This window comes from Calidris pugnax, unplaced genomic scaffold (assembly GCF_001431845.1).
Source record: "Calidris pugnax isolate Ruff unplaced genomic scaffold, ASM143184v1 scaffold65, whole genome shotgun sequence".
Classification (NCBI taxonomy): domain Eukaryota; kingdom Metazoa; phylum Chordata; class Aves; order Charadriiformes; family Scolopacidae; genus Calidris; species Calidris pugnax.
This window is the reverse complement of record NW_015090785.1, coordinates 1,567,881-1,592,678: the sequence shown is the minus strand read 5'-3', so window position 1 is coordinate 1,592,678 and position 24,798 is coordinate 1,567,881. Positions and strand designations below refer to the sequence as shown.

The window sequence follows — 24,798 nt, the reverse complement described above, 5'->3', positions numbered from 1 at the left end:
GGGGAGGGAGGGGGGGAGGGGAGGGAGAAAGAGGACACAAGTGGAAGACATATGAAAGTTAACACATTGGGAAAAACTAGAAAATAAACACACGGATGTGGATGAGAAAAAATCCAGACATTCAGGTTGGTATCATTGGAATGTAGGTTTGTGCTTGTTAGTTTTGTAAAGTCTTTCTGTTTGTTTTTTTTTGGTCAGAAGGGGGGGATTCCTGTAACTACTTCCATGCTGAGAGTCACGATGGGGCCAGGGGAATGAAGGTATCAAACAAAGTATCACACTTTGTTGAGAGCCTGTTGTATTTTTATTGCCTTTTCCCCCCCCCCCCCCCCCCCCCCCCCCCCCCCCCCCCCCCCATTCTTTCTTTCTAGAGAGGAAAGGTAGAAAGAAGGTGGTGACACAAACACACAAAGGTTTTCATCCAAATCCACTCCCCCCAAGCCTCCTGGCTGGAATGAGCCCAGCTCTGGTAACCACACCCCAGCGAGACGTTTCCCGCTCCGCACGGGAGGAGGCGGGATGCGGGCAGGAGCCAGAGGCTCCCTTTGCGTTAGTCACTCCAGGACTTTCTCCTGCCTGGCATGAGGGTGGGGAGGGGGTACCTCTGCTTCCTACTCTGTGATGTGAGGCACAGGCATGCTCAGTAGCCGGTGCCTACCCCTCCTATCTCAGCAACAGTGCCTACACTACTAGGAGACCGCTTGCAGCAGGAGCAGAGCCGGAAAGCCATCTTAGCTGGAGAGGGAGGCAGCAGACCCTGAGCCGCTCGGCGCCCGCTCCCCTGCACGCATGTGAGTACCCGGGCGGCCCCGCAGCCCCCCGCAGCCGGGGGTCCTGCCCTGCCCGGGGCTGGCCCACGCCCTGTCCCACGCCCGGCTGCGCTGCGGGGCTGCCCCGCAAAGAAAGGCGGGCGGAAAGTTCACCGCCGCCGCGGGGGCAGGAGAGCGGCTCTGCAGACTTCGGGGAAATCGCCGGGTGCCACCCTGTTGCCTCCGCAGCCGAGGCGGGGAGTGACTTCTGCCACCCGGAGTGGGTTCGGCGCCCGTGGGATGCACGGGGTGGGGTGAAGGGAGGGAAGCGGGAGTAAAATGTCTGAGCTGCCGTAGCCTTTGTGGATGGCATCCGTGGAGCCGCAGGCTCTGAGGAAAGATTTGCAGGGCGTGGGGCTCGGCGTGTGTAATTCAGCCAGCCGGAGTCTGTAGCAAGCAGCGTTAAAGTCGAATCTATCTGCTACGGCTATTAAGCTGTGAGCACTTCCATGGGGCTCTCACGGCTGTTTATCCAGCTGCCAGGCAGCAGCGGAGAGGATTATTGACACGTTTCTAACTGGGATTAATACTCAGAAGGAAACGCTGGGCCAAGATCCTCAACAGGTTCAAGTCAGGATTGTCTGATAGTCTGAGTCACTCGGTGCTGCTGATCCACAGCTCATGGGTCCTGTTTATTTTCACTATTTAATGAAATGTTCTCTCTCAAATACTAGCTGTCTGATCAATTCAGCCTCACTATCTCCAGTGCCAATGGCTTCCTGTCAGCAGTGCTTGATAATAATCTGTTCCTTCTTGTTTGCATCTCTTCAAATATCTCTTCCAAGTCTTTACGTTCAGCATTAATGACAGCATTAACGTTTTCTGCCAGGCAGTGATGAAACCCCCAATGTAAATTCTGAAATGAGAAGTGTGCTGTGGTAAGTAGGAATTGATCAGACTCCTGTTCATTCACGGAAGAATTCAGGTAGCTAAATGCATCATTTTACTATTGTCTCAAATTGCTCATTCCCAGTCACTCTTAAGGGACCGCCAGAGAAGATGTCTAAAACAAACAGTCACTCACATCTGGTGTATGGGACCAAAGATTGGTTGTATTTGGGTGGTCTTGGAAGAATTGGAGCTTGGTTGATACAGACAAGATGAGGAATGGAAACAGTCCTGGCAACCTGTGATTAAATTATGTTTAAAGCATTTCCAATAACCAACTCTTCCTCACGAGGATTTTCAAAATAGTCTACATTCACATATTCTGAAATGTTGGTTTTTTTTCTTTAATGCTCTTTCCTATGTAATATCTCAAGACAATAAGCTTTTGTCATGTTGTCTAAAGTGTTTCTGAAGCAAGGACTCTTTGGACACCAAAAAATTGCTGTCTAAAATAAGTTCCTAATGCAAACACTGAACTCCATCTAGCAAAAGCCAGTTCACTGTAAGCTTCTGTGCTTAGTTTTGTTTATATCAAGAGCCAGATGATGACATCAAATACTTTTATTTGTATGTGACCTGTTCTTCAATGATTAACACAAGAGTTTGCTGCTGTAGTATTATACAATATAAGCTGTTCAGACATAAAGCAGTAACTCAGATAAAGTTTAACTCAACCAGTGTATGCTTTGGTCTCAGTGTATATAGGTGTTCATGAAAGCATTTGTAAATAAAGCAGAAAGAGTGATGCTAACATAACTTGGTCATTCTTCTGTAGGGGACTTGCATCAGACTTCTGGCAAAAATTAGAAGAAAAAGGGAAAGCATTTTTTGTCTATTTTGGCAATACAGACTTTCAGTTTGATAATCAAAACAAAGCCAAGCTGTATAAGCAGCTTGTCATTGGCGGTGTCAGTTGGCTCCTATTTCATTGCCAGATATTGTAATGAAAAATTTTTTTTTAACATCTGCACGAATATCATGTCCCAGTAGCTTCTGAGTTGCTGGTGAACAACAGAGATAAATGTGTATTAACTACTGACTTGTAGCAGCAGCTACAGTCCAGTTCACTGGACTATAAAAGCTAATTGCTAGTGAGCACCAAATACTCTGTAGAGGTTCTCCTGCTGTGACACCTATAGAATATTGCCAACATGGACTCTTCTCATGTGCCTATACAGACACACACGTTACACATGATGCTGTGTCTTCAACTGCTGTGAATTAGTGTCAATAAAGAGCTCCCTCACTGGGTCAAATGACACCTCCATCTATCCTGGTGTGCTGTCCCCTAAAGCAGCTTGCAGGGAGCCCTCAGGGAAGAGTACAATGAAACAGCGAGTATGCAGTGGTTTTCCCAGAATATGTTCCCAGTTTCCAATGATTTAAGGCTCAGGGAGTGTCTGAACTTGAGGAGAGTTCTTTGTATTTCATGACTCCCAATTGGTGTTGGTGTTCTTTTGGGAAGGTGTCCATGTGCTCCATTTGCAGTGTCCTGTGGCAAGAAGCTCTACAGCTGGACCACGCAGGGTGTAAAAGCTGCTTCCTGTTGGTTTTGAGCTAGCAGGTAGCACGTTCTGTCTGATCTTATTCTTGCGTTGGAACTCAGAGAACAGTGTTCCTGATTGACCGTCTTCTCTGTGATTCATGATTGGTATCACCCCAGCAGACCTGTGCTGATTTACGTCAGGTGGGAATCTGGACCTGTGGTCTCTATTGCAATGAGTATGATCCAGGGCAGAGAAGATACATTCAGCTAGCAGACATCTTTCATCTCGGGTGCAGACAGAGGAGAGGAAGCCGTGAGATAAAAAGGTTGAATGAAAGGAGAAGGATATAAGAGGAATCTAAAGCAACAGAGAAGGGTTGCACCATGCCAACACAGCTGCAAAGATTTTTCCAGGTGTAAGGGAGAGCACACAAACTTATTTGGAGGAGATACGAGGAGCAGTGAAAGCAGATGAGGAGAAGAAAATGGCGCTCAAAGTTGAGATGCTTATAGGCTTTGTTCTTCTGGAAAATAGACTAACAGCAGCAGGTGAAGTATATGGTTTTGTTTCTTTTACAATGGCCACGTCTCAATAGGTAATTGTATATAATAGAAGCTCATGGCATCATGGCATCTGTTGTTTACAGACAGGTCAGTGACCAGACAGCAGGGTGCCTTTGATTACATTAATCCAATACAAATGTGCTCTATTGCAGGGTACAACTTTTGTGAGGCAAGCAGCAAAGCAAAGCACCTGGCTCTCCCTGGGGCAGAATTGCCTCCCCGTATCTCATTCCTCGGGTAGCAGTTAGAGCTTTCTAAAAAAAAAATCCTTCTGCCTGTTTTAGAGCAGCAAGGAGTACATCCTGGAGGGGACGGATAGGATTAAAATGGTTGCACCAGTTGTAATGAGTCTGTTCTGGTTGAATGTCTATTCAGTTTCTCTGAAAAGAATGGTGTGGCTCTGGTCTCCTGCTGTTAGCCCTCCTTTTGTGGGCATAATTTTATGAAACTCGGCAAAATCTCCTTATCCTGCCCTTCTCTTGAAATGATCAGCAGAGGCAAAACAATTTAGTACTGTTCTCTACACAATCCTGATCTACTGCTTTTAGGGAGTTGAGTGGCTTACAAAAGTGCCTACAGCCAGTGCATGTTGTAGGAAAGTATAACTGGCATGAAACAGGGGTAAATTTTATAAGTGATGCAGGTGTTCCGTGCTGGTAAGTGTCTGTGTTCCCTTTGAAATACATTCCAAAAGAGCTCCGGAAATCCACTGTGGCAGGAAGATTTGAGTCCACTGGAGATCTCAGGGTATCACATCTGGTGGCCAGCTGCTACCCAGAGAAGCTAGATTCAGTCTTGACATTTTCTGATGCTTTTTTCCCCCATTACAGTCAGCCAGAGGAACCAATGGTTTGAGGGTCTTGCAGTATTGGTTCACACAGGTTCTGTTTTCCCCTTCCTTCCACCACCCTTCTGCCACCATTTGTAGGATGCAGAACGCATGGAAGGCTCTCACTGACAGCTTTAGCCAAGTGTTTATGTCGCCCTGGAAGGAGCAGTACAGTCTGTCCCAAATAAGTTCAAATTGACTGAACTGATCATTTTAAGCAATTACGACTTAAAGAGAATATCCTCTCACCTACGTCATTCAGTACTCTCTACTGTTATTATTTGTAGCCATTACCAGCAATTAACTAGGCTGGTGTTTTTTAATGATGCAATTCCTTTTTACCTGATGTCTGTACTTGAGCCCTCTAAACTCTTTTCCGTTATTCACTGAACAACCACCAAATGATAGCAAGGTAGGTTTTTTTTAACTGCTCAGTTATGACAACCTTATGTTTTTCTGTGTAAAGTAGTAACTCATTGAAATAGATCTGTCTGAACATTTGTAAGTGTGTGTTTTCTCAGTTGTAATTATATTCCAGGTTCTGTACTGGGTGAAATAATTAGAATGGAATTTCCTGACCAAATTATCTGAATTTCCTGGTCTTGATCTCTTCAGATGCAAAATTTAATGAGAAATATGCAGAAAAAAATGAAAGTATTTCTGTTCCAGAGTAAATGGAAAAGAAATTTAATTTGTCAGGTGTTACCTTACACCTGCTGGACTCAGTATCACAGGGTCAAAAGAGGACTTTTCTAGAAAATAGAGATTCTCCTATGATGTTGTTATAAAGGATCAAAATCACATTGTTTCAGGAATTTATCTTTTTGTTTGTTTGTTTTAAAAGTATGTTCTCATCTGTTGCAATGCTCTCTAAATGTAAACTGGTAAATGTAATGGAATCAAGTGCTGTCATTGCATATTTATACATCAGAGCTGTAGTTTGCTTATGTTTTGGAAGTATCAAATAGCTGACACTTTGTGAGGAGTCAGTGCTGTGAACTCCACTGGAGTTTTTGTTATTATGAACCATGTCAATACCATGCAGAATTGAGACACCCTTGCAAGATGCTGGAGACAAACAGAACTGATGGGTGGTGGGAATACACCAAAGGCTGTGATGCGTCCTGCTTCATCAAATGGAGTCCTTATGCTGGAGTCTAAGTAGGAAAGGAAGTGTTCACAGAATTTACAGAACTCCTTACGTGGTCTATGAAAGAGTTGACGAGAGGAAATACCATGATAAGTGTTGTATTGAACTGTTGTTAAGTGCCTAATACTGGGTAGATGCTGATTTTCTTTTAAGGTGCTCACACGAGATCCAGGTGGGAATTTATATATTGAACTTTTAAAATTTTAATTAGAAAATGAAATTGAAAAATTGAACAGTGTTAAAAATGCAGTCATTGTAGGGAAAAGGGTTTTTTTATTTCCTGTTCTGGATGCAGGAGAATGTGTTATGTTACAGAATTATCAAAAGACTTCTTAATGTTCTTTGAAATGAAGTTGCACAATTTGGCTTAAAATACTTTCTTAAAGGATTGTAGTGCACGTGAGAGACGTTTTGCAAACTGGTTTTGGAGATACAAAAAAATCTGACTGGACTTTGTCCTAAGCAGTGGCATCTAGTGGGCCTTTCTTTCAGCAGAGGGTTGGAGTAGATGATCTCCAGAGGTTCCTTCCAAGCTCAGTGCTTCTGTTTGAAAAGGTCAGTCAAAATTGAGTATGTTGAAGTTAATTAAACTAACATTTGGCTGTTTCCCAAACGTTCAAGATTTTGACTTTTCATCCATGATAACTTGGTAGCACTTTCATTTTCAACCTGTTGGTAGTGGATGCTGCAGAAATACCTCTAATAGAAGGGGAAAACATACGGTATTTGGGAAGGGAGGGAATGTGGGAGTTTTAAAAAAAATAATAAAATGCAGATCATTGGAATGCATTGTTCAATTTGGCTTAAATGCAAAAGTTCATATTCCTCCCACAGAGAACAAAACCTAGGTTCTCTGCAAGCAAGCTTTCTCGTCTTTCGTATTCAATACAATCTTCTCTAGCTTGGTGTCTGCTCCCATCTCTTTACACCATGTCTTGCAATAGCTTGGTAGTTTGAAAAAAGCTATTGTTCTGTTCTCCTGTAAATGCCGTCTCAGTAGTGCCGAGTGCATGTTTTAATAAAACCATATGTGTTTATATCAAGTTAGAACGTCCAGGTCCATAACAGAGTAGAAGCAAATCTCACTGTCACATGCAGCAGACCGGGAGAGAGTGGAATTGCTGGTAGTAGGCAAGGTTACAAAGGAGTGGTGTGCTGGCCAAGATGGGAGTTGTGACCCGCTGCTACAGAGCTGTGGCTTTTCTAGCTCAGTTTGTAACTTCTGGAAATCGTGGGCTTAATCCCTGTTTTATCTAGCAAGATGGTGGCAGTTGAATTAGCACAAAGGACTGTGTTGCTTCAGGGCACGGTTGCGGAGGTGGATCCTTCATCAGTGGAGCTGTACAGGAGCTCTGTGGGCAAAATCAGCAGACAGTGCTCCTTATATCCATGCTGGTAGCACATACCTCTTGCTTTTGGGCTGTCAGAAGCAGGACAGATCCCTAATCCAGCATCTTCCTGGCCTCTCCAGATTTTCTTCCTCAGGCTAGATTTCACATACCTCTGGAGAAGAGGCGAGGAGTGAGTTTTCCCAGTGAAGTCTTGTGAATGTCGCTTCTTGCTGGAATTAATCTCTGAACCTTTGAAGTGAGCAATGCACCCAAAGTACTCGGCTCTACTGAAACACGGTTGCCCATATAAGAGCAAGTGTGGATCTGTGAAGGAAAAGGTTTGAGAATTGGCTCCATAGCCTTCTCAGCATCTCCTCTTCAACCTCAGAAAGGACAGGGTGCTGGCTCTGGGAGGTGGGGAATGTTGTAATGTACTAGTTGCCCTTTAGGCACTGAGGTCCTGAGCCAGGCAGTGTGCCAGCATTTTAGAAATACATGGGTCCTGGTAAAGTTTTCCTAGAAACTCTGAAAATCATTAATTATCTCTAAACCTGCTTGTTATCTACTTCAGGAGGTTAATGCTTAGAAATCTCATTTGTTCATTTGAATTCACATACAAAAATAGCTCCTCTTTATCATGGTAGTGAATCAGGCCCTACTCAGGGCCTTAATTACAGTGTGCTGCAGTAAGGCAAAGGGCACTGCTGCTTGAAAGCATAAATCTGATCTGCTGTTATCCCCCAACTGTTGGCTCAGACTATCACATGAGGTAGTGTTTTGTACATTGTTTTGGGGTTCAGAGGGGAATTCTAAGACTGGATAGTTCTTATTGCTCTCAGTCAAACTGAGCAACACTGAAAAAAGAAACAAAAATCTCCCCCTCTCTTTCTCCCACTCTCTCATGCACACTCTTAAGTTGACCTGCAGGAAAGCTTCCTGAACTCTAGCTATGTTTGCCAGGAGCTCTGACAGACACTGGTTCTCCCTTCTCTTTCTTTCACATCCCGTGTGTGCAAAGAGAGAATAGTTGCACCCAACAGGTGTCACCCATGAGGACAATTCAGATGGGGAAGGGAAGCAAAGAAACAAAGAGCTTTAATCAGTAGCAGCAAGAACAAAGTTGTCCTCTAACCCTGAAAGGCATAGAGTATTTTGTATTATCACCAAGCAACTAAAATGATTGGCATGGCACTTCTTGCTGCCGATCCTTAGTGGGATCAAGCCTTACAAAACTGTTACCACAAGATAATTGGACTTGCCTATTGGTAAAAATGCAAAGATTCCTGAATAAGGCATTGGATTGGTCATCAATAAGCAAAACTCTGGCAGAATGACTTTGCATCCCTTGTGTCGGGTGAGAGTGATGGATGCTGCAGGCTTGATTTGGTAAGACTGGTTCTGGCAGGGGGACACATTTGCAGGGGACAGTTGTGTACAAATACAGCTTTGTTTGTTTTCTGTTACAAGTGCACTGAGTGCCAAAGCAGTCCTTCCAGAAGGCTTTGGGTATCTGGTTGTTTTGTACACTTCAAAAGCTGACTTATAGCCCATCAGCTTACCCGAGAATTTCATGGCAGAATTCTCTGAGCTGGTGTCAGCGCTGCAGTTGAGAGCCTTTCTGCTGATCGGGATCCGCGGATAGCTCAGCTTGAGAGTGGGTACTGCCAGGATGAATCAGCAGATATCTTCCTGGAAGCAATCGACAGTCTGGGTATCCCAAGTGTTTACAGAGGTCCCATCAGGCTATGAAAGTCTGCTTCTGAAATGTTTGACTTCTTCTTTCCAGCAAGAAGCTGTACAGTCATTCCCTGACAGCTGTGATACTGTCTCCCACACATATACGAAGATCACACGGTGACATTTTTCAGCAATTTTGTTTACTAGATGATATAAATACAAAAGTATTTCAAGTCACTTAACATTTTGATGCTTTTCTCTTTGCATTGAATGTTTAGGGAGAGTAGAAGAAGAGAATGGAAAGGCAGAATATGCCCCACATGCCTTGGCATGTTGACACTGACCTGCACACTTTTCATGTTGGTTCTTAATCGCTTCATGTACGTGACATAATAGAGCCTCCTGCATTTCATCTTCATAATTGATGCATAGCTACAGCAGCAATGTTAAAGCAAAGACCCTTCCATTAGCATGTTCATTGCCCATGTTGTGACAATCAGTTTTATGCAATTAACTCTAGGGGAGAATGAGCGGATTTGATTTTAAGTTCTGTGCAGAGACTGAAATGTTTTAGCAGTAGAATGATCTCCTAACAGAAATTGCAGCTGACGGGTGGTTTTCTTGTTCAACCTCCACCTGGCAAAGGCAGTTATGAACTATACAAGCTGATATTTTTCTTGTTGATGACTCCCAGATAGCTGTTTGCTGATGATCTTCTTCACCATGATGGTTTTAGAAATAAAGCCTGTTTTCAGTCCTGAGCCCCCTCTCCCAGCCCTTCCTATTTCATGAGCAGTCTGGATGGTGAGACTTGTCATGCACAAAGAAGGCACTTTCACTTAGACTAAAGCATAACACTTACAGAATCAAACCCTCTCTGTATCTGTGTGGAGGAAAGAGCTTAACAAGTCAGTGTGTGTGTGAATCAAGGGGGGGAAGACAGCATTGTAGCCAGAGAGAAAAGCAGAGTTCCTCTCTCTGCAATACCCTTGTTCTTGTGCACTGTCAGTGAACAAGAGGTACCAAGATTTCTGAGTGACTTGCTGTACTCTTGGAAGAATCTGTAAAAGAACTCCAGAGACCTTAAGTCTGATGGCACTAGCTGGTTGCTAGTATTGAAGTCCCTTAGAAGATTATGTGTTACCCAGCAAACAGAAAAGTAGTCCAAGAGGTCATATTTGTTTAGTAAGTTAAATCTAAAATCCTCACAGGCAACATGGCTACTGGCTCTAGATCAGGCTCAGCTCAGAGCTAAGCCATTCTGTAGAAGGTATTTTCACTCTAAGATGCTGCAGTAGCATCGCATAACTTGAAAGAAAACACTAAAAAAGGTAGAAAAAATGTAGTTCAGAAGGTAACTCGAAAGAATTAAGCATTACATACTTTGCTGAGTGAACCTCAAAAATCCCCAAATATTGTAAAACATTTAACTTAACCAGTGGCTAGCCAAATGTTCATTTAATTTAATTTAAAACTGCACTTTTTGTTGTTTGTTTTGTTTGGTGATGGTAGTTTTCTCTGAATTTGTTCAAGCATTGCTTATCCATAGAACTGAATCCGTTTCACTGCAAAGGCAGCCGTTCCCCCAACTTGGACCAGAGAAGTTGTGCTTCAGTGTTTGGATACATGCAACCATTTGTAAAACTCCTCTAGTTGAAAGGATTTTTCTCAAAGGCTTATGTTTACTTCTATAATCTTTGTTTTGCTTTGAAACTGATTGTGCAGGTTGCTTATGGGATTATGCATGTAAATAGCAAAGGAAGGTACTTTATAAAGATTCCTTCATATCCTTAAGAAAGGTGTCATCTGGGATTTTGGATGACAATTGAGAAACTCCTCTTACTTGAAGGGTGGTGGGGTAGTATTGTGAGTAACAGACAGGGGATAGCAAACTGGTGAGCGTATGGGGAAGAGGAGACAAATATAGGTGTTTACACTTGCAGCTTGCTGCACCGAGCCAACATTCAGTCTCTTGACAGCACAGTCACATAACAGTCTCCGGCAGCCAGGTGTCTTAGGCAGTGACTCATATGCTGAATACAGTTTTCTGTTGTTTTCGTTGTGGTCCCTTGTTAACCTGCAGATGGCCTATTTTGAAATCTGCCTTCCCCTGCAACTTCCCAGTGGTGAATGTGACTTGTCCGTCTGAATTTGAGACTTCTCCCTTCCTGAGGTGGCTTGATTACAGATGGATTATAGATTCACCAACCAGCCAGCATCAACTCCAGCTCCAAGTGACACGAGGGCTCCTAGCCTAGCTTCCCATGGAAAATGGCCTTCCTTTGAATCTGTACTGGGATAGTTGTGTGCATTTTGGGGCTCTAACAGCAGAAATGTATCAAGTGGGCTGTCAGTGGTGACAGGAATGCAGTAATTCCCTTGTGTTGTCAAATAAAGGGTATCCCTCGGCTCTGAGCTACAATTTCCTTTTATTTGGTCAGAGTAGAATAATCTGTGTTTTTTCTTGGCTGTATCTCTGAGAGAATAAACTGGGCAAACTTGGTTTCAATCTTTCGTAACAGAAAAGACTGGTTGTAGGCTGAGGTCAGAAGAAAATTAGTTTAGAATAGGTGAGGAATTAAGGTGAGGGCCTTGACTCTTTCTTATGTCAAATAGAACTTTTTGAATTTCAGAAAAGCCTTTGCATTTTCTGTTCTTCCAAGCTCCAACCTCTTTCTCTCAGGAGCAGTACAGAAAAATGAGAATTGTCAGGATGGAGAATGTGTTTTTTACTCTAATCTCACATCTCAAACTTCAGCATCGTGGATGTCTGAGCATTTGCAAAAATACTAGGCACATGAGAGATGGTGTGACCTCCGAATAGACCAAGCAGCCCAATACTGTCTCTTAATGGAGACTTGAAATTTTAAGCCAAATTTTCTCTCTCGCAAACTCTTTTAATTAGCTAGTAGAACTCTAGGTATTCTTGCTATGTACAGGCAGAGGTAGAGAGGTGGTCATGCTAAGCCATCCTCTCCCTGTTTCCAGTTAAAGAGCATATTGGATGAAGGCTTGACTGGCTTTGTACTGAACACGTCCACTGGGAGTGCAGTGAAGAATAATAGTATCCCCTGCTAAAAATGAAGCACCGTGATAAATTTCCTTATATTCATGCAAAAACTATTACCTAAGCAAAGCTGTTGCTTCTACTGCTAACCCATGTCTGTTAAAGAGCCCTATAGCAGGGCTGAATCAGGGAACACATGCCTATGGGATGGAATAGATTGCTTCTGCTTCCTTTTTACTACAGCCACAGAGACACTGAATAAGGAGGACACAAGGATAGACTGGGATGCACAATCCACTGCTACATTGGCCATCACACCACCTCTCTATTGCACAGAGAAGGAAATTAGTGGTGTCTTTGTCCTCCTGTCTTCGAAGTGGAACAAAGGGAAGATATTGTAGTTGGCTCTCCTTTCCCTTAAAAAGAAAAGAAAAAGACTCAAGGACTTTGTTTAGTTATCTTTAATTACTAGACGCCTGCCCAAGTAATAGGAGGTGTTTGGATCTGGGAATTCCTTATAGTTACTGTAATAACCAAAATAGGGTTCTTCTCAAGGAGCCTTTACTTTTCCAGAATGTAGTGCATTTTGTATTTCCAAGTACAGAACACGTTTTATATAGAACTTGCTCTTGGGTATATTCAGATAAATGCTCAGGATGCTTAACACAGAGATCAAAAAGACAAGTAAGCTGACCTTACAAAGGTTATGAAAGAAGATATTAATATGCCATGAGAAGTGTGAGATTTCTAGGTGAGAAGATATTCAGCACTGGAACAAACACCTCTGCCCAGGAGCATGCAGCCTTTTTTCAAATTGCTGATGTTTTTAATGACAACTGCTTTGTGCAAATGTGTAGAGAATGCCCAATTTAGATGTTTCCCTCATGTGTGCAAGAGCTATTCTGCATATGAACATTATGATGCCAAGCATGTTATATTTCACAACTTGTTTTGCTCTGTCTTTAGAAATAAAATCCTGGGAGGCTTGTAATATATATATATATTTATTTTTTTGGTACGTGTGTGCATTAGATGGGTTGTTTTTGGACAGGCAATTTGTTTAGTTTATTTTTCAGGCTATCTAAAATGGAGAAGTTGTTTGACAAATTAAAATGTCGGAATTCAGCCTCCTGTTTTTGGGGTCTCAGCTCCAGTCCACTGAGGTGGTGGTTGTCTTAGTTCAAGCAACATGGCTTTGGAGAGTACACATTTTTCCCCAGTAGTACTTTGCTTTACGCAGAATGTGTTGCTGCTGTTTATCTTCCGTATATGGAGATATCCTTTGTAGCAAGTTTAATGACAGCAAAACATTAACAACTATGTAGCAGTAGTTCTGTATTAGCCATATACAATTGGCTGAAACCAAGAGAAATGTGTAAATGGCCCCTAGGCCCTGGGTCTCTCACACCTGGTACACCAGAGCAGAGCAACAACACAGATCAGGCAAGCAGGCAGTGATCTGATCAAGGGAATGCATAAGGTTGAAAACTCCTTGAAGAAGGGGATGAGAGATTTCCCTCTAAAAACACCTGTCTGAAAGACAAAGCTTTCTTAAGTTGAGGAACAAACAGTGAATTTTAATTAGGATAATGGTTTTAATAGGCTAAAAAAACCCCAAAATACTGCTCTCTGTCTTAAAGACAGTTGGTACTGGCAACCTCAGCAGTGCACAGATTTACACCATAAAAACATTGACAAATGAAGCATAGAAGAATTAAAATCTTGTTGAAAAATGAAGAAAAATATAGCCATTGTATATATTTTATGGATTCTTTTTCCCTTCAGAATTAGCAACTGTTAATGGGAATTAAGACTCAAGACAGAACATCCTGTTTTAAATTGAGTAGCATAAGAGAGTAAAAATGATTTATGTAGTTCTTCTACATACTTATGATTGTCCCAGAGCTTTAATGAATGTCTTCCTTTTGCTGATGTCCTCCAAATTTGTCTCACAGAATTGAGTTAATGTGGGATTGTGTCTCGATCACAATGCTCCAGAAATTGACATTTTAAAAGTTAAGACTGCTATCCTCTTCCTGAATGTTTCTTCTCTCAAAGTAATAGCAAATAAAACAGCCTGCAACAACCCTTACTCACTGTTTGACTGGGAAGGTGGCTTCAGGGTGGTGGCTTCTGCTATTGGTTGTTCTTTAATGCCTGCAAGTGTGCCTGGTGTTTGGTGAAACACACAGTAGTAAGTACCAGTTAAGCGATGAGTGAAATAGAGGAGCAACAGTGTGATGCTGGTAGAAGAAAAGATGTTCTAGTCCAGTGAGGCTCACATAAAGTGGGTTACTGGGGTAAAACATAACCACCCCTGCCTTCCTCGTTCTTTTTTGCCTCTTTCCTCCCCTTTGATCTATGACTAACTCTAACTACCTTTGACTATCTTTGCTCTCCTGTAACTGCTCTGCCTCACAAAACCTTTTATGAAGAGAGTTTGCTCCAACAGTGTATGCACAATATCTGTCTTTTCAATTTTTCATCAGAGGCCACATCTTGTGCCATCAGGAATATACTTGCCTGACTCACTTCTAAGTTGAAATTTGATTTCTTCAATGTTAATAAGTTAAAAAAAAAAGGGGGGGGAAAAAACCCACCACAAAACAACAATCATGCTGTGACATGTGAAGGGAACAGAAGCTGGACTGGGGAAAAGATCTTCTCACTAGAAAAGATCTTTGAAGGGAGAAAATAGATTCCCTATGGAAAGATCAAAGCACATGAAGTTAATGGATTCTGACAAGGAAAAAAACCTAACAAAACCTGGAGAAAATAGTAAGTTCAAACATAAAAGAGGGAAATAGGAAAGAGTGGGGGGTTTTGCTGGAAATAAAGGATAGTTAGATGGCTAGATAAGTGCTTGAGATTATATGTTGTAGCTAAAGGGCTATTAGCAGCAATAGGGATTTCTTTCCTCATGCCAAGCACAGCCTCATCTTATGTGGTGTCAAGGTCGCCTTGGAAATGCAGTCCTGAATTCCTGCTCTAATGCAGTGCTCTGTGCTGGTGACTACAGCCTAATTCATCCTGTAGTGCAACCAGACCCTCTCAGACTGACGCAAGACTGATGTAATTGTAATAACTCTTAAAGTCACTTTCATAGTCTGATTAGGTCCTGCTAGGGTCAAAAATATATGGAGTTTATCAAAGAAAAAAAAAAGTCAGAAACCCTTCTGGTAAGCTAGAAAATGTTCATGGGTGAAGAACATAAGGAAAAACTTTTGTTCAGGTTATTGTTATCAAAGATCATCTGTGCTGCTATAGGTATCTATATGCCTTCTTCATTGCTGCAGTGTTTGATGCCCCACAATCATACAGAAATAGAAACAGAGAACTACATCTAAGGCACAAAGATCCTCAAAGATCTCACTTCCAGTGGCATACACATCAGTGGGAATCAGACATTTGAAATGCCGCTCAAAAAGCTGGGACCAGGTGACTTTGTCCAAGGCTATATTGGTTTTCTGTGGCAGAACATCTCACTGCTCCCATTTAATCACTCATCCTTCCTCAAGTCCCACAGCAAAGCAGAAGTCCCAGAAGACTTGTTCAGTGCTTTACGTGCCCCAGGAGGTTCACCTGCATTAATTACAAAGTATCTACTGAGAGATACTCAGCCGCTCAGGACTGTCAGTAGGTGTTGCTGTTTTCCCCTCCAGTTTATTTCTCTATATGTTTGAGCAGTTGCATTTCCACAAACCTCCTGGTTGTTTCGTGGATTGACAGTGATGTCTGTGTTGAGTGAGAACCCAACATTTATTGCCTGCCCTCCTTAGCAACACCTGCTTGCCCTCTGTCCTGGTCCGCTTCTCATTTGCCTTTTTGCAATTCTTAAGAAACAACTTGCCCCTCTTGTCTTTCTGTCTAGAGAAGTTTATTTTGAAAAGGGGAGTAGATTTATATAGTGACCAGAGGCAAAAAAAAAGTTTGCATATGTGGTTCACCTCTGAATTGATGATGTGATGGAGAGCTGATGGATACTGGAGTGTATTTAGAAGTGCAGTGTCTTGCCTGTGACCGTATGTGATGAGAGAGGCTAGATGGGGTGAGGGAGGAATTAAGTCCCTGGTAAACTGTAGTCTCCCAGATGTCACTCCTTTTAATACTGCCTGTGCGTTGTGTGTGCTTCTCTGCTTTTTTTGACTTCCAAGAAGTGGCTGTACTGATGTAACAACTGTGTTGCTTCCTGCTCATAGGGAACTTCAAATTAAATATATATTTAACTTAATTAAAAGTAAAATTGCAATATAATTTAATTATTGGCTAGTTAAATTTAAGGGAACGCCTTATAGGTACAGAATGCTTAATGCCAAGTAAAATTGAGGCCTTTGCCAGCTCTGGCTATGAGGCCCATGCTTCTCCTTTCTGTGTCATGGGAAAATTGTGCACTTTATATTATGTCCAGTACCCCAGTTGTATCTTTTAGTATCTAAACCAGATCTTTGGAGTTGTGAAACTTAACCAAACTCTGCAGCAATTGCTGCTTACCAGTTATACTCTGGGCCTATAAAGATGCAGATGTGTGCATATAAGAGCTAGTAGCTTGATACCTCATAGTTAGCAAATTCCTTAATTCCTTCAAAAGCAATAAACCAGAACGTTGAACAAAGGCATTTTTTTTTTTTAACCACCCATCTTAGTTTAGCAGCCAAGTTTAGATACTGGTCCTGAAAATTTCAGCAGGAGCAGCTCTGTGGAGTAAAAAGGAGGGCTTCTCCCAAAGGCCATTCATGGGTACAAAAGTGCAGTGTCTCCTTCTCTTCCAACTCTTTCTGTTTCCCAAATCTATGTATGGCTTTTCTTTTGTATACTGTCAATTTTACCACCAATCATTTCCATTTCAGTGCTGATGTATGGAAGGTTATAACATCCAAGGCATTGCTACAGTAGGCTACTACTATGAGCTGCTACTGGCAACACACACAATTAGCCATATTAATTTCTTCTCTTTTAATAGCTGGGAACAAAACATATGGAATCAGTGAGCAACAAAACCTCAGTTTTCATTTGAAAAAGGAAATAGAGAATGATTCATTCTAAAACCATACGCTCCAAAGGAGGAAGATTTGAATTATTAACAACATATCTAAACATGATGGGTGCTGACACCTTCATCTCTTGTATTTTTACTGCCATGGATTTTCTTCACATGCAGTGAGAGAATTTACACTACAGGAAGTGTTAATGGTTTCACGCTTCCTACCCATTTTTAGCTGCCTAATTTATGAAAAGCCATTACTAGGTGAGTCACTGCTTTCACAGGATTAGTGTGGCTGAGATAGAGCTTTGAGTGTTACTTTGATTTCCATATTTGCTTGAAAGGAACAACAGGCCCACATTAAAACTGTTAGTGTTTGGTATTACAGTAGAGTTCAGAGTCTCTGCTCTACTTTATCATGTACAAATACTGTAAGAGATGCTCCCTGTCTCTATATACTAACAAATTAAACAAGAAAGAGACTTATCTGCGTTATAGATGCCAGGAGTCAGGGTTCAGAATTTGTGCCTAATTGGATGGGAGTTAAATGTTTGCAAAGATTACAAACAGAAGCAATATTAGGAATCTCACTACAAAGATTGTGCAATAGCTACTGCAGAAGCACATTTACTCTCTTGTTGATCTTAAGAGGTTTTGGTTAGACATGCACAAATTACAAAAAATAACAGCCAAGCCTGAGGATCAGCATTTGTCCCTAACAGTAAATGAACCATGGGTTGAAATACATTTGGGCTCTCTGTATCATGAACTTAACAGGAGAAATGCAGTGTGTGAAATACTCACGCACTGAATAAGGTGTAGATTTCATAGCAAATACACTCTGTAATAAATAATTCAGAAAGATTTGTTCAGTTTAGAGAAGGGTCTCCAGAAGGCAGTAACAGATAAAATTTAAGGAAATCTTGAATTGATATTTTAAACTAATTTACTCTTCTATAAACCTCTTAACTTGTCACAAAAGGTGTGTTACCTATTATGAGACTTTTACCCAACTAGAAGTTCTTAAACATCTGCATAGGTTTTTTCCGCTACATATTTTCTGTACAAGTTTACCTCCAGAGGCTGTTTGTTTCAGTTATGTGTAGCTTTCTTAATTAAGGAGCCCACATCTCATTGTACAGTGTATACCAGGTAGTACAACTATCCATCCGTAGCTTCTGCATTTGCCTTGCTGGGAAGTCTGTTGCATGATTGAGTCAGTGTGGACCTGCAGCTGGGTTAACTTTGAACTACTGTTGCAAAGAAATGATAATTTTTGGGTGCTACTGTAGATAATAATGAAATGAAGCATCACTAGTTCTCCCTCTTTGTTTTCCATTGGAGAGTTTGTGGGGGATGAAGCTGGAGAAATGATGTTACAAGTAATTTATTGCTCAGGATTCTTTTTTTTTCTCCCCGATTTCTTTCTATTCTGTCAGCTTCTTTTTTCTCACACCAATTACTCTGCCTTAAGAAATTACACAGCTCTTCATAATAGTGCTTGAAGATTGTATGTTTGCTGTATAAATTCTGAGGAATATCTTCAGCTGCTACAAAGTGAAGTAAGTCTGAAGCCACAACCTTTTATTCCAGAAAAAGGTTTTTTTGTATATGATCTATCCCTTTTTACTTAGGGTTTTTTGAATGCTTGAAAGATTTTAAGAACAAAAGTAAAAAAGTAGAGTAGTGAACAATATACACAAGGTTGGGAGACAATAAGTTGCCAGTGGCTTGTTAAATGCTAAGTTACAGAAGTCAAATATAGAATAATTACATATCTTTATGTGTCCCCCTATGTGTATACTTTTGAAAGAGGTGTTAGAATATAAATCCCAAAAGACTCTTAAACTACCATCAAACTGATCACACAAGAACAGACAAGTACAATAAAACACTTTTCAACTACTGTTTTGCAATGTGAGTTCATGGTAGAGACAGAAACCCATTAGAATCAACTTTTAGAAAGATTTAAAATACTTGGGAGTATTTAGAATTGAACTGTTGCATCACACCCAGTAGGATTTTTCTTAATGTGAATATGTTTGAACTACATATTATTTGGTGGCCATATATGTGGATTTTCAGGCAAAAAATACTTTCAATTTTATTCTGAAGTTAAATTAATACAAACATTTGTGGTGGATGCTTTTACTTTTACTTTCAAAAGTTTCTCATGTTCTTATTTCATTCAAGGCAGTTGAGTGACTGAATGCAGAAGGCAGTGTCTTTCTCTACTGAAGAGCCGCTTACATGACTGAGGTGTAACGTGTTTGAATAACAGCAGCAAAAACAGAGGCTAAAAAGAGGTGTCTACATGCAAGGCTTTTAAATGGTGCTGGCTGTGGCCTCCCTTTCCAAGGAAATGCAGTTTGTGTGATTGCCTCTTTACTATTCTGCTAAACTTGATAGGATGGTAAAGACCTCATAGATACAATTTCCTAAAAGCTGTTAGGAAATCAGCAGCTGGGTAGAGATGAGGCCCAAATTATTGTTGCCAGCTGAGCAAAAGTGAGTAAGAGAAGCTCAGGAGCTACTGGTTACTGTAGTTGACTGTATGCAACGATGGTCCAGATCTCACCACACCAGCAAATGTTCTGACACTAGAAGGAGTGAGAGAAGACATCTCACCACACCAGCAAATGTTCTGACACTCACTAGAAGGAGTGAGAGAAGAGCTGGTGGATGTGGCAGGAACCAGAATTATTACAAGTTAGCAAGTCTCACAAGATGGTAGGGAGGCAAGCTGGAGATATTTTGGTGACTGGGGAATGATGTAGCAATTTTGGATATGAATCCAGGCTTTCTTGGTTTGGTTCCCCATGGAACAGCTCCTAATATAGTCTGCAAAGGTTGCTTTTTAATGAATGACATCATAAACCAGGGAATAAATTGAGTAATTCTGAATATTACTGATGTTTCAAACCAATAGAAGGGATAATGATGTTTTAGACCAGTAGAAGGGATAAGACTCAGTCTTGGTATTAGTGAAAACTCACTGGGGACCCTAACCACAGAAAAGGCAGAAATTGTATACAAAGGGAAGAAGTATGATAATATACCATGAGTGTTTGTTCTATAAATAAACAAGATAGTGAAGTGAGTATTTGTCCTGCTTTGATACATTTCGTTTCCAAGCAAACTAAAGTACAAATGATAAATACAAAGCAAGCCATTACTAATACGCTTTTTTTGGCACCTTTACTGAAATCTGTGTTTTCATTCTGTGGTGTGTACCACAGAGAAATTTGCAAGTGAGCCCAATACATATCTTCAAAGTAATAACTAACAAGTCAATAAAAGCAAGAATTAGCGGACTCAGACCTGCCTCTTCTTTCGTTTGACTCAATACATTCATACAAGGTTAGACTTTCTGGAAAGTGTCAGTTTTTAATGAATGCAGTCAGAATAGTTTAATGCCTACTTTATTTGCTGCTGCTTAAAACTAAATCCAGCAAAAATGCTCCTTCCTTTTGGACATTGACAATTGTCTCCAACTGCACCACAAGACATCTAAAATGGTAATATGGAGCTATATGCTACTATTTAAAGCCCCTTGGACATTGCCTGATGAAGTTGTGACAGTAATATTTTACTGTAATTGCTTTCTTAAGATGATGACAGAGCACTGCAATTACTGTCATTTTTTCAGTATGAGTTAAACCAAATATGTGTGATTCAGGCATATCCGCTTGACAGAATGCTCTGAATTTACATGATTAGAAAGCTCTTCATATTAAATGCAGTTCAGCAAGGCATTTTTCACAAGTAAAATACCTGTGTCAGATTGGCCACTTTTTTCTTTGTGATGGTAGGAGAGTAATCTTACCGAATTCAAGAAAAAAAATCTCTGAACTACTTGCACATGCCATCAGGTAGGTAGGTAAATAATGTCTAATTAGTTCCAGATGTAAAACTGTATGTGTAAGATGGAAAGCTGAGTTTTTTCAAAAAAAAAAGTAGAAAATGGTACTGAAAATTTCTTAAAACGAGGCTTTTTCAGAAAATCAGGCCCTTCAAATCTATTGAATCTTATTAAATGTTAGTCAAAATCATAATAAGAAAAAATGCTTAGCGAAGAGTGTTAGAAGGTTCTTTAGTATTGCAGTATTGTTCAGGGAGATTGTATATAGGAGTATGCAAAAGGTTCTCTGGAATGTTGCCATAAAACATAGTTATGTAGTCTCAAGATACCAATAACTACTTACAAACTGTTCTCTTATGCTAGTTTCAAGGTCGTTGCAGAAGTCTTGGTATTGATCTGCATATGCACAGAACGTGCATTATATATGATGGCTGCTGGTAATCATGTGAATGTAACACAATTGTTGCAACTAGTAAGAACTTGCATTTATTTTTAAAAAGCTGTGGTACTATGCAATAACTCAGATGTTTTGACATTTTTGGAATCCTAATTCTGCAAGAAACTTCCTGGATAGAAACTATGAATTTGGTACAGCTTTATCCCAAGAAGGTTATAGGAGAATGCAAGAGTGGAGTCAAAAACTAGACAGGTTCTCCCTTGATAAAAGGAGTTGGATCATTTTTTTTCCATTGTGTTTACTTCCTTACGTGAGCACAAAGTGAAAAATAAACCTGCTTTAACTATGCTTGGTTGGATGAATGTTGGTGAGGTTGTGATAATTACAGGTTTATTATTGGAAACTACATGCTCTTTTGATTTTTTAAAGACAAGAATCTCAGTGTTTAGTGACTTTATATAAAGGTACATGAGCAAAATAAATAGAAAGAACACCTTAAAATTAGCAACATCCCAGAAGATGAGATTGTTAACAGAATTGGTTTTTTCTCCTGCAAGTTACAGATTACCTTTCATTTGCTTGGATAACTTGGATGTAGCAGTGTGGTGAGATTAGCATAATCACGGATTCACGGATTTGACAGAGTTGGAAGGGACCTCTAGAGAACACCAAACATATACTTTATCCTAAATTTGATTTAGCAGTTACTGATAAAAACCATATTTATTCAAATAGAGGTTGCTTTTTTTCAAATGAACTGTAGTTTGAATCACAGACTTAGGCCATGTCGTGTAGCTATATTATTTCCTGTGTCATGTAACACTATTATTTCACAGTTTACTTTTTTAAGCCATTAAAAGTTTGCTTGAATTACAGCAAGGATTGGTTTGTTGATGTTCACATTTTATTATTTGCAATCTAGCCTTAATTTAAGCATTCAAACTGATAACCAACTAATCTTAGGCCATTATGGTTTTGCTTGCTAGATCGGAGAATAAACTGATGTCTAGCATTAGCTAGATGAGGGTCTGATGGTCACCGGTTTTGAGGTGCACACACACTCATGCATACATATACGTGGAAGTACTTTAGTCTTTTTTAAGTATCCTGCATAACAAAGTCCTACACCAGTAAATTTTATGATTTTGAAGTGAATCGATACTTTACGGTTTGTTATTTCTTTGACTTTTCAATCTGGAATTGCCTATGAGGAGTCTGAGCATCTAACAGCATTTTTTTTTAAAAATTATTTATAAGTAATCTCTGAGAATTGTTAGTCAGTGGATTACTCATAAGCTCTTAGTTGTTTTTACTTGAAATCTGATGGAAAAAATGGAAATGTGGTCTGTTCATTTAGGCTGGATTAATTCTGTAATTTTCTCCTCAATTTGAACACTGATATCAGGCTTCAAAATCTGTTTTCCCAATAACTTTTGTAGTTTATCTTTTTAATAATATTTATCTCATCTAACTCATTTATATATTCACAGACAGCAGGTTGTGAAAATTTTAATGTTTTTGAGTATATTACTAATTTTTTTAGGAAGTTAGCCAATTTTAATTAAGACTATGAAACAGTACTAAACCAGATTTAAAGCAAACAGGCAATGAGAGAACTCTGCTTTGACTTGACCGCGTCCCTTCACAAGTTAACATGTGTTTTGCAAAATATCTCATAGGCGCTTGTCTCACAGTCAGTGTGATTTCTACCAGACTTAGCAAGGAAATTACTTCTGTTTATTTCCTGTACTAAATTGCTCTTTAGATGTTCTACCACTCTAGGACTTCATGGTTAATATAAAGAGCTTGCTATTAACATTTTCATGTAGGCACAAAGATTCTTCATATTCACAACTAACAACTCTTTTTTTTCTAGATATTCTAGTCCCTCAGCAAATTCATGATTGAGAGACCTATGCTATAGATATGCTTTGGCCAGTCCTCACTTACGGGCCCTAAGACTAAATATTGCAAAGCATACTTGCAAGGATTAATGGCTCTATCTGGTGCCCTAGGAGCTTTGCTTGAGTTAAGTGCTGAATGAACCATCAAAATGTCTGATACAAGTATCATTGGGGAAAAAAACCCACAAGGGTAAGGCAGACAAACCAGTTTCAGATCTGAAGTAGAAATCAGGCCTACCTGGAGATAAGGGAATGGCCAAGATGAACTCCTGAGGCCTTTTCCAGATAATTTTTCTGTTTTCCATTATTCTATTAGGGAGGGAAAGAAAAAAAAAAGTAAAACCTCAGTCAAAAGGATATCTCCTGTCAGAAACACTCCCAGTTGTGTCAAAATCCATTGCTTACACTGCGAGCTGAATGACCTTGGGTGGTTATGCTCCACTTACCTTTTTCTTAGTTCCCAACATTTTTACTATCAGTCCAAAGCTTAAGCATTTTATATTGCCATCAAAATAAAATATAATTTAATTATTAGCTAGTTAAATTTAAGGGAACACCTTATAGGTATAGAATGCTTAATGCCATGTGTCAATTGTGCATCTAACATATAGCAGTCTTCTTTCTAGGCTAACATCTATTGGAGAGAATTATAAGGCATGACTTATAATTTTAACCTTTTAAAGCACTTATTTATTAACTTTTGCTGCATTCAGTGAGCATTTTGGTTATCAGGAAGCACAAGGATTCTGGGGCTGTGCATTGTCAGGTCACTAATCTCCATCCTGCACTCAGCCTATCAGCCACATGAGAATGACTCATTCTCTGCAAACCTCCTGTTGCTTAGTAGCTGTTTGTAATGTGAAAGGGAGTTAGGAAAGTAGTGGCGAGGTAAGAAGAAAAGGGCTGGGAGGCAGCGTTCTCAGCTGCCTAAAAGGAACTTGTGAATGAGGGCATTACTTGACCTTCTAGTTGGTGGGGAATTCTGTTTCCTCACAGATATAAGGTGCATGAATTTGCATGCTCTTTCCCTCTCTGTTGTCTGCAGCACCCAGGAAAGTTAGTCATACTTGTGGGCCTTTATTGCATGCCTTTATTTATTTACCACCGTGGTACCACTTTCTCTTTTAATAGTATCTCTTTGTTACCTAGGGAACTGGTAACAGCCCAGCACATTTTTTCCTCTGTTTAGTGCGTCATGATGCTCCCGTATGCCATACACAAGGTTCTTAATAGTGTTTGAAGAACTGTAAGTCTGAAACCTGTTGTGCCAGGACTGCATCACAGACCTGGCACCAGCATGGTGGCTCAAATAAGAAAGGATACAGGAGCCAAAGAGGAATAATAATAAAAAAGTAATAGCTCTATCAGTGCACTGAATCTTGCTGTAGGTAGGCTGAATTTCTTGTGGACAGGTGGATTTATTTCCCAATATTTAGTTGGGGTAGCTGTAGAAAGTTATTTAGCTTTTTAATGCAAACAAACTGCACGCTTCTAAACTGAAGTATGTCTCTGTATCCCAATCGTAATAGCAGGAGGTAATACTTTGCCCTTCAAGGGATGTAACACAGCTGGAAAGATGCAGAGCTTCAGGAGTAGCTTTGAGGGCAGGAAATGTTAGCTATGGGAATGCTTCAGTGATCTGAATTTTTCTTGGTTAATATAAACAGGACTTTATGGTTGATTGTAAATGGATTGCTTTGTCCCAAATATGATTCTCACCAATTCCTTCTTCTCACTTGAATAAATATATGGACAGTTCAAATTTTGATTCTTTGACTTTTAAAGCATACTCAGTTTAAATCTCAAATATTTCTCCTTAATCCTAATGACACCTTTGTTTCCAAGAAAGGAGATGAGGAACAAGTGGTTATTGTTGAAGTGGTATAAAAATAATTACACATTTCAGATGAATG

The 24,798-nt window shown here is 40.2% G+C and overlaps 1 protein-coding gene across 1 annotated transcript in view; it reads left to right on the top strand.

The window, feature by feature from the left end:
• Positions 1-529: 529 nt before the first annotated feature.
• The window catches only part of LOC106902636 (vesicle-associated membrane protein 2-like), a 44,899-nt gene continuing 20,630 nt past the window's right edge, over positions 530-24,798 (top strand). Inside the window, exon 1 of the mRNA XM_014966281.1 lies at positions 530-791. Coding sequence (XP_014821767.1) covers positions 790-791 — 2 coding nt within the window. The 5' untranslated portion in view covers positions 530-789. The remainder of the gene's footprint in view (positions 792-24,798) is intronic.